The sequence below is a fragment of the Perognathus longimembris genome, chromosome 4, assembly GCF_023159225.1.
Source record: "Perognathus longimembris pacificus isolate PPM17 chromosome 4, ASM2315922v1, whole genome shotgun sequence".
NCBI classification, from domain to species: Eukaryota; Metazoa; Chordata; class Mammalia; order Rodentia; family Heteromyidae; genus Perognathus; species Perognathus longimembris.
The window spans coordinates 62,301,032-62,316,410 of NC_063164.1; the positions used below are offsets into that span (position 1 = coordinate 62,301,032).

The 15,379-nt window shown below is 36.9% G+C and overlaps 1 protein-coding gene across 19 annotated transcripts in view; it reads left to right on the plus strand.

Annotated features, from left to right (window-relative positions):
* The window catches only part of Baz2b (bromodomain adjacent to zinc finger domain 2B), a 300,548-nt gene that overhangs the window by 271,269 nt on the left and 13,900 nt on the right, over positions 1–15,379 (plus strand). For all 19 annotated transcript variants that reach the window (XM_048345362.1, XM_048345361.1, XM_048345358.1 and 16 more), the window contains 6 exons: positions 2,054–2,116; positions 3,507–3,651; positions 8,913–9,541; positions 9,943–10,216; positions 10,384–10,539; positions 10,870–11,030. In XM_048345362.1, coding sequence (XP_048201319.1) covers positions 2,054–2,116; positions 3,507–3,651; positions 8,913–9,541; positions 9,943–10,216; positions 10,384–10,539; positions 10,870–11,030 — 1,428 coding nt within the window. The remainder of the gene's footprint in view (positions 1–2,053; positions 2,117–3,506; positions 3,652–8,912; positions 9,542–9,942; positions 10,217–10,383; positions 10,540–10,869; positions 11,031–15,379) is intronic.

Consider the following 15,379-nt stretch of genomic DNA (forward strand, 5'->3'; position numbering starts at 1 on the left):
GTGAGAGGAGATTTGACAGTGAAGGAAAGAATTGTGCAAGGTTCTCATGTTATTAGAAATTTCATTCAAGGTGAATGAACTACCTTTGAAAAATCAGTCAAATAGGAAAAGGCAATGTGGTAAAGAAATGTACTGTTGGGTTTTTGGGGAACATTACCATAAGTTAGGAAAATGGGCATGTATACCTACTACCTGAGTGGAATACTAGAAATAATGAAAGGCTGCAGAAATGACACTTAAAATACAACCTCCAGTGAGTCATCCCTTAAGTCCTCAGTGCCAGTATTTAGCTGAGTAAGACTACAAAGAATTCTTCATTTCTTGCTTTAACTCAAAAAAGAGAAAAAGGCTTACAAGGATGGCCACCAGTGGCTCCTGCTTATACTATTAGATACTCAGAACACCGGATAATAGGGGTTTGAAGCCCACTTGGGCAGAATAATCTATGAGACTCCATTTTCTTTTTTTTTTTTTTTGGCCAGTTCTGGGGCTTGGACTCAGGGCCTGAGCACTGTCCCTGGCTTCTTTTTGCTCAAGGCTAGCACTCTGCCACTTGAGCCACAGCGCCACTTCTGGCCGTTTTCTGTATATGTGGTACTGGGGAATTGAACCCAGGGCCTCATGTACACGAGTCAAGCACTCTTGCCACTAGGCCATATCCCCAGCCCCCTATGAGACTCCATTTTCAATGTAGCCAAATAGGGCATTGAAGGTGTGGTTCTAGTGGTGGAATGCTGGCAGAATAAACAAGCTAAACAAGCCAAGCAAGTGTTGGATTTCAGTATATTCTCCAGAGAAGTTATTCCCATAAATTGGAATTTTAAATTAGAATTTATTAGTAGAAATTCTTTGTTTCACCTGGCTCTTTTTTCCCTTAACTAGAACCTGACTATGTAGCCCAGTATGGCCCCAAACTCTCATTCTTTCTGCCTCAGCCTCCAAGGGGCTGCGCTGTGGGTATACACATACCAGCATGTCTGGCCTAACCTGGATTCTTTTTGAAACAAAATTTATAATCAATACTAATACATAAACTACTTAAAAATCATTCTTTTTTGAGGAGATGGGTCATTTAAAATCATGTTTTACTTTTTAATGTTTGTTTAAAGAGGTAAATTATAAATATATTGCAAATGTTTTATTTAGATTGTTGTTGATATGAGGAAGCAAGCTAAAATTATTTGAAACAGCAAATATTTTGGGACTTAAGAGGCCAAATTGGTATTTCCTTCAGCTGAGCATGGAGGTACACACCTAGAATCCCAGCACTCAGGCTGAAGCAGAAATATCATGAATAGTGAGACCCTAGGGTTTTGTTTTGTTGCTTGTTTGTATAAGTTTTTCCTATTAAATGATAGCAGTCAATCTTTGTAATATAGATTAGCATATATATTATCAAATTTCTAAATAAAATTTCAACTGCTTAATGAATCTGATTGATAAGCTAGGCACATATGGATAAAAAGTAGGATAGCCTCGGTTAAGTAGTAATAGACTTGTTATTACAATAGTCATTTCTTACAGGATTAACTGCAGAGAGATTTTCCATTAGGACCCACATAATCCCTTTTAATCAGGAGATACCTGTCTTGGGTGTGAGGTTAGCCTGGCCACAATGTCTGTTGCCTCATTGGTCAGCAGGGTTGATTCAGCCCTGTGACTGGCTAGACAAATGTCCTCTTCCTCATTGTTCCATGTGTCCCTCACAAAGCTGCATGCCCAGGAAAGAGGCCGTCCTTCCCTGCCTGATGGCTGGTCTTCAACCGAGGGTGTACACACAGCTGTACTTCTCTGCTAGAACCTCCCCACAAGAAGATATATTCCTGATCTAAGTCACAGCCCTTCACCTTAAAGATGATTGCCTTCTTACTCTTCATTTCTTCCACAAAGGGCTCTTCTCCTAGTAGAACAGTTTATGGAGCAGGCTAGGTGTGTAGTTCAGTGGAGCATGCCCCTACCTTGTAAAAAGTCTCTGGTTCAATCTTCATAATCAAACACACTGAATAAATAAAACTAAAAACAGACAAATGATACTATATTTTGTTATGTTTAGGATGAAGGTGACCAAGCAGCAAGTGTGGAAGAACTAGAAAAACAGATCGAAAAACTAAGTAAAGTAAGCACTTTTAAGAATAATGTTTACTTTTTTACATAGTGTTTTAAAAATCTACATCAAATGGGATTCTTTTTTCTAACTCTTAATTAAAAGCAAGCTCTTTGTAAGAAATTAAATGAAGGACTCTGAAAACATGTTCATAATTAAACCTTAGAAGTTTAATGCCAAGTTTTAGAAAGCCTCTTCAGATATGATATTGAATCTAATCAGAATCTTTGAAGAAATTTTTCCATTGTCTTTATCTTTCCATATAAATACAAGCTATCAGAAAAGACATGAATTTTTGGAATTAATTTCTGAAAATATATAGTAGACTTTCATAATAGTAGTTTCAGTATGAGAGGTTACTTTTGTGTATTTGGGGACTGCTGAATTTATATACTTTGTATTTATATACTTATCATTAAGAACTAAATTTCAGTATCATCAGTGAAACTTAAGATACGCTTTTTCTAAGAAAAGTAAGTGTCCAAAAGTATTATGAGAGGCCTATATATCATATAAGTGTTCTTTAGTCACTGTTCTCTTTTAAAATTTAGACATTATTGCCTAGATTGACAGGAATGCATATAAAAATAGGCATATATAGGCCAACCTCTAGTGTTCGATGCCTGTCATCCTAGCTACTCCAGATGCTTAGTCTTGGTCGATCACAAGTTGAATTGAGCAGAAAAGTCCATCTCCAATTAATCAGCAAAAATGCTGGACTAGAGGCATAGCCCAAGTGGTAGAGCACCATCTTTGAGCAAGAAAACTAAGTGATTGCTCAAGGCCTCAAGTTCAAATCATGGTATTGGCACAGAAAAAAAATAAGCAAAATAGGTACATATATATATAGAGAGAGAGAGAGAGTTGATTATATATTGACTATATGATTCATTATATATTCATATCATCTAAGGTACTTGATCACATATATAGGATCATATTTTACATGTTTAAGGCATGTGTTACTAGAACGTACTTAATAAAATAAAGCTGAACCTTTTCATCTATGCTTATAAAAGTTCCAGTTATCCCAGGGCTAAGAATATGGCCTAATGGCAAGAGTGCTCACCTCATATACATGAAGCCCTGGGTTCAATTCCTCAGCACCACATATATAGAAAATGGCCAGAAGTGGTGCTGTGGCTCAAGTGGTAGAGTACTAGCCTTAAAGAGGCCAGGGACAGTGCTCAGGCCCTGAGTTCAAGGCCCAGGACTGGCCAAAAAAAAAAAGTTCCAATTATCCTAAAAATAATTTATCTCCATAAATGTTGCTAAAGTTAAAGTCAAACTTTGGCTACTCTTTTTCATAAGTAAATTTTATCACTTTGAAACAGTGTAAAATATATGTTAATTTAAAGTACTTAGCATCCATAAGGTAATTATACATCTGCTTTTTTAACAGCAACAGAGTCAGTACAGAAGAAAGCTTTTTGACGCTTCTCATTCTTTACGTTCAATGATGTTTGGCCAGGATCGATATAGACGCCGGTACTGGATTCTTCCCCAGTGTGGAGGAATATTTGTGGAAGGCATGGAGAGTGGGGAAGGTAAGACCTGCTCATCTAATATGAAGCTCAGGGGTAAATCAGATCTTCTGTTATTCAAGCCCTGTTGCTTCCATGAGTAAACATTCTAAAACCTGGGTTCCCATTCCTTTAAATATTTCCTTGATTTTTATTCTGCCACTCCTTTCTGCCATCATTCATAAGGTATTCTTTTTCTTAGTGAAAGATCTTCACTTGTCTTACTATTTGTAGCTCTTTCCTGTTATCAAAGCTTTTTAAACGTGGCACTTATTCTTTAACTTTTATAATGAGCAATATCCTGACATACCCCTTGATTCAATCCAAATCCTTCCTATATTCCTTATCCAAATTAAAAGATTGCTCATATTTAAAGTTTTAAATTTTTTATCATCTCCTTATCCTTCAAACGTCTTCCTATATTTTGTGTTATGTCACCTACAAACATTATTTTAGTGGCTCCATTTCTGGTGTATTAATGCACAGTACATCTTACATTTATGTGTTCAGTAAACAGGTCTTAAGTTGAACTTTTTGGAACATAATGGGCATTTCCAAATGTAATTTGGATGAAGTCAAAGATGTATATCAGTGATTATGAATTTGAGGGATACAGTTTTTGATCTCTGGTGGTACATGGGGCTTATATCTTCTTTTAGCACATTTTTTTTAAAGTGCTAGGCATTTGTAGGCACTTCAGGAACCCAAAGTTATATAAAACATAATATGTAGGTGTGATGGTGAATACTCATAGTCACAACACAGCTAGCCTGGGTTGTACAACAAGATCTCATCTTTTTTTTTTTTTTTTGGCCAGTCCTGGGCCTTGGACTCAGGGCCTGAGCACTGTCCCTGGCTTCTTCCCGCTCAAGGCTAGCACTCTGCCACTTGAGCCACAGCGCCGCTTCTGGCCGTTTTCTGTATATGTGGTGCTGGGGAATCGAACCTAGGGCCTCGTGTATCCGAGGCAGGCACTCTTGCCACTAGGCTATATCCCCAGCCCCAAGATCTCATCTTTTAAAAAATGTTTTAAAAGATCTATGAGAAGATTAGCTAATCACATAAGTGATTATACTATAATTTATAAATCAGTGTTTTAAATTTTTTAACAAAAATTTTTGTAAAGATCCAATATTTAACAAAAGCAAGTAGACCTGACAATTGAATATTCCTACCAGTCATCTCACTTCAAGAGTGAGGATGATGTAGCAAATGTCCTTTGGCTCTACCCTCTGAGTACTTTAATGAAAAGGCAGGAGGCTGGAAGATTTCCCCAGCTCACTTGGCAAGGTGAACCCTAACAGGCTTTTCTCCATCTAATCTTCTAGTGACTCCCCTACTCTTCTCACAGTTCCTCAAGCCTTGAATCACTTGATAATCTAACTTTTCCATTCTGTGTTGGTATTTTAAATTTGGGGATAGAACCACACTTGAAAATTAGGCAATCCCTTAAACATTTTATTGGTTTGAAGGAAAATACTAGAACTCTCACCTCCCTGTCCTTTTCTTCCCAGGTTCCTTCTTCCCAGGTTCCTTGTCTTTATTTTGGGCTTGTCTAGAGAGGATGAAATAGGTGGGCCCCTCTGAGCATTTGTGCAGGAATGCCCAGCTCTTCTGGTTGTTTCCTGGCTGCTTTTAAGATTTTTGCCTACTATTGATTTTGAGTGATGTGATTCTGATTTATATTGATGTAGGTAACTTCATAATTCTTTTCCTAGAGTTTGTTGAGTTCCTTGGACCTGTGGGATTATTTCCATCAAATTTTCTAGCCATTAGCTTTTCTGCTATATTCTCAGCGGGTCAGTTATCATTAACCTTTCAAATTACATGTCACGTTTTCTTATTTGCTTGGAAATTTTGTTGGATGCCAAACATTGTAGATTTTATGCCATTGTGTACTGAATATATCTTAATTATAAATACTCTTGAACTTGGTTTAAGTAAGAGACAGTTATGTAAAAAGTTGGGCCTTTTGGGGTGTTGAGGTGTTGTTAGACTGAACTAGGTTGGAGCTGTCTAGGGATAATTATTTGTAGGGAATGAAGTAAGGTTATTCTGAATACTGTACCCAGTACCCTGGGAATCTTGAGATTTCTTACTCCAGTTGCTAGAAACAGGCAGTTCCCAGCCAATGTGTCCACGTTACATACTAATCATATCTGGTGAGTTTTCTTCCAGGCTGCAAGTAACTTCCTCACACATATGTTCTGATATGCATTCAGTTAGTACTCCAGGGATTCTTCCACAGAGTTTTTCTGCAGGTCTCTAGAGCTCTGTCCTGTGCAGCTCTCATCTTTCCAAAGTAAACTCCTGAGTACTCTAGTCACTTTGGCCTCCCTAGACTCTCATTTCCTTCCCCATTAGACAGTCTACCAGGCTCCACCTGAATTTCTTCTCCCAGGGCTATATTCTGGACACTCTCCAAGGCATAACAATCATTGGGCTTGCTGAATTTCTGTTGCTATGTTCAGTTATAGATTGTCAAACCATACATTTTTTTTCTGTCTGGTTTTTTATGAAGAAGTTAAAATTGGTCCTTGTTATTCTATGTTGGTTGAAGGTAAGTCTGATATGTAGGATTAATTTCAACTGGAAGCTAATTTCAAGAAAAGGATATGAGAACGTCTATATTTTAACAAAGGATTGGTTAGATAAATTATAATGTACTCACAATTAAACTATATAGATGGCCAAAAATCAAATACAGGTAAATTGTTTGTCATGGAAAACTCTCAAGGTATATTATTGAAAATTTAATTTCTTCTTTTATTTAATCATTTAAGGAATATTTCTCACAAAGGAGAAGTAGCAGTCAATCAATGAAATCTGTTCAGCCAATTAGTGTTCAGAAATAGTACAATTCAGATTTTCACCTCCTGGATATTGGCAGACAAAAACATTGATAACTTCAGTAGGCTAATAGATGTTCTCTTGTAATTCTTGTCTGAGTAAGTGCTGACCTAGACTTTCTCGAGGACAGTTTGCACTGTGTTTCAAGTATATATCTTAGTATTTAATAAGAATTTTTAGAAATTTATCTCAGAAAAGAAAATCTAAAAATGCTTACAAGTCAGTTATGATTGACTGAATTGTTAATAATAGTGGATAGTTGAGCACCATCATCTTTATCAGTAAAAGACTGATGATTTAAATTATGATGTAGTCCACTGAGTACACTGTAGCTATTAAAACTGATGATGTAGTTATATATTTATTTTGTTATATAAATATTGATTTATATTTATTAACACTTCACAGGTAGGTTAAGACTATTATGGGTATAAAAAGATTCTCTTTAAGGAAATGCAAATAAAAACAACCCTGAGATACCACCTCATTCCAGTTAGAATGGCCTATACTCTGAACTCAGGCAACAACAAATGCTGGAGGGGATGTGGAGAAAGAGGAACCCCTCTCCACCGTTGGTGGGAGTGCAAATTAGTACAACCACTTTGGAGAACAGTATGGAGGTTCCTCAAAAAGCTTAGCATAGACATATCCTATGACCAAGCCATACCACTCCTAGGCATCTATCCTGAACAACAGGCCTCAGGATATCATAAAGACGTCTGCACATCCATATTTATTGCTGTACAATTCACAATAGCAAAAATAAGGAAACAACCCAGATGCCCTACTACAGATGAATGGATACAAAAAATGTGGTAATTATATACAATGGAATACTACATAGTGATTAGAAATGATAAAATATTGGTATTCACAGGGAAATGGTCAGAACTTGAACAAATAATGTTGAGTGAGACAAGCCTAGAACACAGAGCACAAAGGGGCATGGCCTTCTTGATATATGACTGTTAGGGTGGATGGGGGACAGTAGAGACTAGGTCTGCGAAACAAAAATCATCTTTTCAAATGGTATTTCCACAGGTTTGAGTCAGCAACCTTGCATTATGTATCTAAAACCAAACAACTACTAAACATAAAAATGTCTAGGATAGGGCTGGGGATATAGCCTAGTGGCAAGAGTGCCTGCCTCGGATACACGAGGCCCTAGGTTCGATTCCCCAGCACCACATATACAGAAAACGGCCAGAAGCTGCGCTGTGGCTCAAGTGGCAGAGTGCTAGCCTTGAGCGGGAAGAAGCCAGGGACAGTGCTCAGGCCCTGAGTCCAAGGCCCAGGACTGGCCAAAAAAAAACAAAAAACAAAAAAAAAAAAATGTCTAGGATAGACCTATCAGTGGATCACAATAGCTCAACAGCTATGTACACATGATCATATAAGACAAGGATAAGCAAAAACAACTCCCAAGAGAAGGACACAGGAGGATTCTATTGTTGATGTTACATTGAAAGTTCTAGGTGAATTTCCTTTGGTGTACCCTACGTGGTTACTGTATATGATTTTGGTACACTGGATATTGTATATATGCCTACCTGATCTAGGAAAGGGAAAGAAAAATGAGGGTGTAAGATATCACAAGAAATGTACTCACTGCCTTATTACGTAACTGCACCCCTTTTATACAACACCTTATCAACAAAATTTAATAAACTAAAAAAAAAAAGAATAGAACTAAGTGTAATACACAGTATGATGCTAAGCAAAATTAACTCCATGTTATGGAAACAAGTGGTTTATCATCGTTGTTATTTTCAACATACCATGTGAAATTATGCCTTTTTCTTGTGTCTTTCTTCCCCATGTTTTTACCCCTGATAGCACTGTAACTGATTTTGGTACCCTGTATATACGTGTTTTGGAACTAGGGAAAGGAAGGGGAATGTCAAAATAGAGAGACAAAGGATAAAAAAAAAAACCCCAATGCAATAGCAATACTTACAGAACTATATGGTGTAAACCAACTGTACAACTCATGGGGGGAGAGAAGTAGAGAAGGAGAAAGTAGGGAAAAATGAGGAAGGAGGCAACAAGTTGGATAAGAAATGTACACACTGCCTTATCTATGAACCTGTAACCCCTCTGTACTTCACTTTGACAATAAATAAATAAATTAAAAAAAAAAGATTCTCTTTAAAATTACATAGGCTTAGGTACATAACAAACTTCTGAAAGTTTTATACAAAAACAGTTACTAATTGAAGTTTTTGCTACGTGATAAGGTTTTCAGTATTTTGGTACTTTAATTTTTTTAATGAATATGCATTAATTTTTCAATAAGTGGAAAATGAACTACAGAAATAAAATTTGAGTAACATTAGGAAATATAATGAAGTTTATTTAAATATGCTTATGCTTTGATAGATAAGAAAATTTAGAGTATTAGTTTTATGTTTACATAATACTTTTTGATTTTGTAGGACTAGAAGAAATTGCAAAGGAAAAAGAAAAGCTTAAAAAGGCAGAAAGCATACAAATTAAAGAAGAAAGGTTTGAGACTCCTGTGGACACTTTAAATTGCTCAAATACAGATCACCGTGAGCAAAAGGAAGATCTTAAGGAAAAAGACAACACAAATCTGTTTCTTCAGAAGCCTGGCTCCTTCTCCAAATTAAGCAAGCTCTTGGAAGTAGCTAAGATGCCTCCTGAGTCAGATGCTAGTGCTAATGGGTGCACACTCTCTTATCAGAACAGTGGGAAACACTCACTGGGCAGCATTCCATCAGCAGCAACACAAAGCAACATGGAAAAGACAGACTCCAGTCTATTTAACACTGGTTCAAGTGGTCCAGGGAAATTCTACAGTCCTCTCCCCAATGACCAGTTGTTAAAAACACTGACTGAAAAGAATAGACAATGGTTTAGCCTTTTGCCAAGAACACCTTGTGATGACACTTCCCTTACCCATGCGGAGATGTCCAGCATGTCTTTGGTGATTCCTCAGTCCCAGCCACCATCAAAGTCACCCTCACCTGCCCCCGCCCCTCTTCTTGGGTCGTCTTCTCAGAATTCTGTTGGCTTAAATCCATTTGCTTTATCACCTCTGCAGGTTTGTATTACTGTCTGAAACTCTGTATGACATTGCTTTATTTACTCTTAGATTTCCTGAAGGTTTTCACTCAGGGGGGATTGTTTGAATAATTATACCCCTGCCATGTCTGAATTTCTATCATTATCACTAAACTCCATTAGAACAACTGACTTTTAAACTGTGTCTTAAGTCTTTGTTATGCACTTTTTAAAATTATTGCTGTTAAAATATGTCTACAGGCAAAATTACTTGAGAAAACAAATAAGAACATGGAATTTAACAGGATGTTGCTAATGTATTTAGTTTCCCTCTGATTGTGATAAATGAAAAAAAAATCGAGAATGTGGAAAATGCTTTCAGATAAACACTGTTCCTAATTTCTCAGAGTAATGTACTTTTTAATGCTTTTGTTTTTGCAGATGAAAAGTGGAGTGTCTATGATGGGACTTCAGTTTTGTGGGTGGTCTGCTGGTGTACTTACCTCCAGTATTCCATTTACATCACCTTTGCCTAATCTGGGACCAGGGTTGGGACTATCAGAAGGAAATGGTAACTCATTCTTGACTTCCAGTGTTGCATCAAGTAAAAGTGAATCTCCAGTACCTCTGAATGAAAAGCCCTCTTCAACTCAACCAGCAGCTCTTGAAGTAGCAAAACCAGTAGACTTTCCTAGTCCAAAACCTATTCCAGAAGGTAAGTGCATTGGGAGGACTCATGCCACTTATAATTTTTTATTATGTGGATTCCTGTATTATAATTGGTGGTTCTTATATATAGATAACAACTCTTTAGGTTTACTTTGTACTATTATTTCCTATTCAAAATATTTGTAAAAGATCTGCATATTTATCTTGACTTAGAAATGCAGTTTGGTTGGTGGAGAATTATTGACCCAGAAGATCTAAAAACTTTACTCAAAGTTCTACATCTTAGAGGAATAAGAGAAAAGGCATTACAAAAACAGATTCAGAAACATTTGGATTATATTACTCAAGCGTGTATCAAGAATAAGGATGGTATGTACCTAAAGAGATTTCTGCTCTCTTACTCGATTATGAGAATTTTTATCCTTAAATATATTTAAGTAAGGCTTCTTTATTATGTTTTTTCCTACTTTACTTACAAAAGAATAACTATTTATATTGGTTCTTTCTTAAATTATTTTAGCTCCTGAACACATTGTCTCATGTCTGTACGACTTTTTACATTAAGAAGAAGCATGAGACCATGTGTATGTTGTTAGATGTCTGTGGTACCCCTGGAATTTTATTCACTTTCTAGAAGAAATCACCAAGGGAGTTGAGGAAATGTGGTATATTTAAAAATTAATCTCTTTTCAAATATAGTTGCTATTATTGAATTAAATGAAAATGAAGAAAACCAGGTGACTCGGGATATTGTGGAAAACTGGTCAGTAGAAGAGCAAGCAATGGAGATGGATTTGAATGTGCTTCAGCAGGTAGAAGACCTAGAAAGGAGAGTTGCATCAGCAAGTTTGCAAGTGAAGGTAAAACTGACTTGAACTAAAACCTGTTTTTAGGGTAATTGAAGGTAAAGAATTCTTACCATATAACTCAGATCTCCATGTTACTGTAATACTTTATCTCATTTAATTCTTGATGCAATGCAGAGTGTAATTTCCCATCTTACAGGTAAGGAACCAGACACAGTAAGTAAGCTCTAATAGTCAAATATGTGATTCAAACCAAGCCAGTCTGACTGAAGAGCCCATGGTCCTTTAAATATAACTTTCTGCTACTTAGTGGTAGTCACAGTCTTTCTTTTGATATTGACTTCTTTATCAATAGCAAGCTTTATAGTTTTTGTCATGATAAATGTAGTGATCTAATCTAAATCTTTTGGGGAGGGGGTGGTTGACTCCAGGCCTTACACTTATTAGAAAGTTTTTCTCCACTTGAGCCACACCTTCATCCCTCTTTATTATTATTATTATATTTTGCTGTCTGTTTTTCAAGTAAAGTCTCATAGTTGCCCAGATGGTGCTCTCCTACTTACTGCCTCCTACACAGCTAGTACGTATACTACCACACCTGTCTTCTTGGTTGAGATGGGGTCTTCCTAACTTCCCTTGGGATGACCTCAAACTAGCATCCTCTCCAACTTTGCCTCCTACATAGATGGGACTACAGGAGTAAGCCACCAGCCCCCTTTTGGTATAAATCTTATAAACCCCTACTATAATATTTCATGTAGAATGAGGAATTCTCTTGTAGAGAAGCTGTTATATGTCTTTTACTCTATGTGTTTTAAATTTGGAGAACAGTGTATATAGGTAGATTCAAATATGTGTCATACTATAATACTAATATATGCCCTCCATGTATTTGTAAAGTATACATTCATTTTCCTAATGGGTATTTGCCTGTCACAAACAATGATGAGTACAAGATGTGTACTCATAATGATGTGTAAGAATTTTGGTTTGGAAAGAAGGGTATAAATGTCTTTTCAGTTATTAAAAAGCAATTTGTGGGGGCTGGGGATATGGCCTAGTGGCAAGAGTGCTTGCCTTGTATACATGAACCCCGGGTTCTATTCCCCAGCACCACATATACAGAAAACGGCCAGAAGTGGCGCTGTGGCTCAAGTGGCAGAGTGCTAGCCTTGAGCAAAGAGAAGCCAGAGACAGTGCTCAGGCCCCCAGTTCAAGCCCTAGGACTGATCAAAAAAATAAAAAAGGAATTTGTGAGAGTAAATGGATGGATGATAAAGAAGTATAAAAGGCAAGATATAGCCCATAAAGCTTTAGGAAACAGGCTCATGTAATTTGGTATTTTATTTGAAATGAGAAACTTATTGCAGAATACTGTTCAATCCAATAATTAAAAATTCTGCCTCATGGCTTTATGAGTGGGGAGGAGGAAGGAGGGAGATACTGAAGGGTGAGGAGGATCAAAGTATGTTACTAATAAATATATGTGAAGATACATTATGGATGAGTAGGAGAGAAATAGGAATATAAGATGAGGTGAATTTTTAAAAAGTGTACTGTGTGCATATATGAAAACACTACAATGAAGCCCTCTATACTATCAATATATGCTCATTCCAAGATAATTATAATTTAAATAAATAAATAAAAATTGTTTTATAATTAACTTTGAGGATCTAAAAAATACAATTTTCCAGAACTAAAACAATATCCATATTTTTAACATGCTTGTTGGATCTTTTAGGTCATACATTTCTCTACCTTCTTATATTGAGAATAATAAGTGCAGCTTTAATCTTCAGGACAATTAACTGTAGACCAGTTATTAGACATGATGCTGTTGGGAAATGTAGAAAGGTTTCCCCTAAATGTGGTATGCCTTGCCTAAACTATTACCTCTGCCTTTGATAGTCTTTATTCTCTCTTTTCAGTTAATTACTTGCTGGTTAAATGTTTACACATTTCCTCCACCTTTTCCATCTAGTTTGCCTGTTTTAGTTGACTGAAAGTTTGGAAAACTTATCCTCAAGTTTTTTAAAATGATGTTTTCAAACCAGGATCCACAGCTCATACCTGTAATCCCAGCTACTCCGGAGTTTGAGATCTGATGATCATGGTTTGAAGCCAGCCCAGGCAGGAAAGTCTGTGAGACTCTTATCTCCAATAAACTACTCAAAAAAGCTGTAAGTGACACTGTGGCTCAAATGGCAGAGCACTATCCTTGAGCAAAAGAAGCTCAGGGATATTACTCAGGCCCAGAGTTCAAGCCCCAGGACTGGCAAAAAAAAAAAAAAAAGGTAAAAAGATGTTTTCAGTTGGAGTTTGGGCCTGAAACCTTTTTCTAGTGACATAGTCAATATGAGAGCTTTGACCTCATACTATGCGAACTGCCTAAATATTCTTGGCTGTGTTTTCAGTAGGTAAAATAAGTGGAATCACTTGTTCAAATGGGATGCTTTGGCTCCCTGTTAAAAAGGTATTAATGAGTTATTCTCTATTATTCCTGTTTATTTATTTATTTGTGCCTGTACTGAGGCTGGAGCTCTTCCACTTAAGCCATACCTCTGCTTCTGACTTTTTGCTGGTTAATTTTTCACAGACTTTCCACCCACTCCCCTACCTGGGTTGACTTTGAACTGTGATCCTCAGCCTTCTGAGTAGCATTAAAAGTATGTGTTAGTAGCACCAGGTCTATTCTCGATTATTCTAACAACTGAAAAATACTAATGTTGAAAAACTGGTGAAAAGAATCATTTAAAGATGCATCGTTTTAACAACTGTAGAGGATTTAATAGTTCTGGGGTTTTTTTCCTTAGAAAAGGAAGTGGAATTATTATTAGCTAGGGAAACTAGCCATTGTAAAAGCATATTAAACAGTCTTGGTCTACTTTAGTGCATTCATTTCTATTTTTAACATTGATAATACTTCTGAAATTTTCTTTTTATATTGTAGGAAAATCTGTGAGCTCCTATTCCTGGTTCTGTTTTTGAGAATATGTAAAAAGTCTAATTACTTCCAGCTCTCCACATCTCTTTTAACTTTTCTCTTTTATGAGCTAATTATTTCCTTCAACCATTAGTCCTATGAAATAGTTTCCAGCTTCATGATTCTCTTCTGAGTAAGCCCCATTGTCAGTATCCTTAAAATGTACTAGTAACTGTACATAAAGATGGCTCCTTCTAATGTTGTACCTGCTTTGAAACTATTAGAATCTGTGCAGCCTTTAAATATCCACATCATACTGTCACTTTACTGACCATATAGTTTTAAAAAAAAATCCAGCACTAGTGGCTCACGCTTATAATCCTAGCTACTTAGGAGGCTAAGATCTGAGGATTATAGTTCAAAGCCAGCCTGGGCAGGAAAGTTTGTGAAACTCTTATCTCTAATTAACCACCAAGAAATAATAAATAGAAGTAGAGCTGTAGTTCAAATAGTAGAATGCTAGCCTTGAGCAAAAAAGCTCAGGGACAGTGCTCAGGTCTGAGTTTAAGCCCCAGGACTGGCAAAAAGGAAAAAGAAAGTCTTCAAGTCTCTTTCAAAGAACCTTTCAGTTCTGTCACATATATTTCTGTGATTTTCTTCTCAGCTAAAATTTGCCATTGTATTTTTATTGATTCCATTAAAGTGTACTTTTGAGCATATGGAACTATTTTTATTTGAATTTATCCAAAGTATTAAATGTCCTTCCTAGTTTTAATTTTTTCAAATTTAAAGTAACCAAACAAGTTATTCATAAATGTACTAACAGAACAAACCAAATGAATGCCTTTAGGCACCACTGCTAAGGCATTTTTCTGAAATGAAGCTCTGTTAATTGTCATTTTTTAATATCATTTTTACCCATCTAAATTTGTCTAGATATAATCTAATCTAGTCTTTTTGTTGTTGTGTTGTTACTGTTAATTAGAAATCAAGATATACTATGTTTTCAGGATTCTCTCTAGTTAGAAATTGTATATGTCTTTTCGAATATAGGAAGGAGATTTGTCTGACATGACTTGAATCTATGCATTTCTGTCTACTATGCATAATTCTCTCCTATCCAGCACCATGTACCAAGGACTTGCTAGGCAAAGACTTGGTTCCATTAAGTTCCAGTCTTCTTCTTTTCTTGTTTCCTCCCTCCCTTCCTCCCTCCCTTCCTCCCTCCCTTTCTCCCTTCCTCCCTGGCTCCCTTCCTGCCTCCCTTCCTGCCTCCCTTCCTGCCTCCCTTCCTGCCTCCTTCCTTCCTTCCTTCCTTCCTTCCTTCCTTCCTTCCTTCCTTCCTTCCTTCCTTCCTTCCTTCCTTCCTTCCTCCCTCCCTCCCTCCCTCCCTCCCTCCCTCCCTCCCAACCTCCCTCCCTCCCTCCCAACCTCCCTCCCTCCCTCCCTCCCTCCCTCCCTCCCTTCCCTTCCTTCC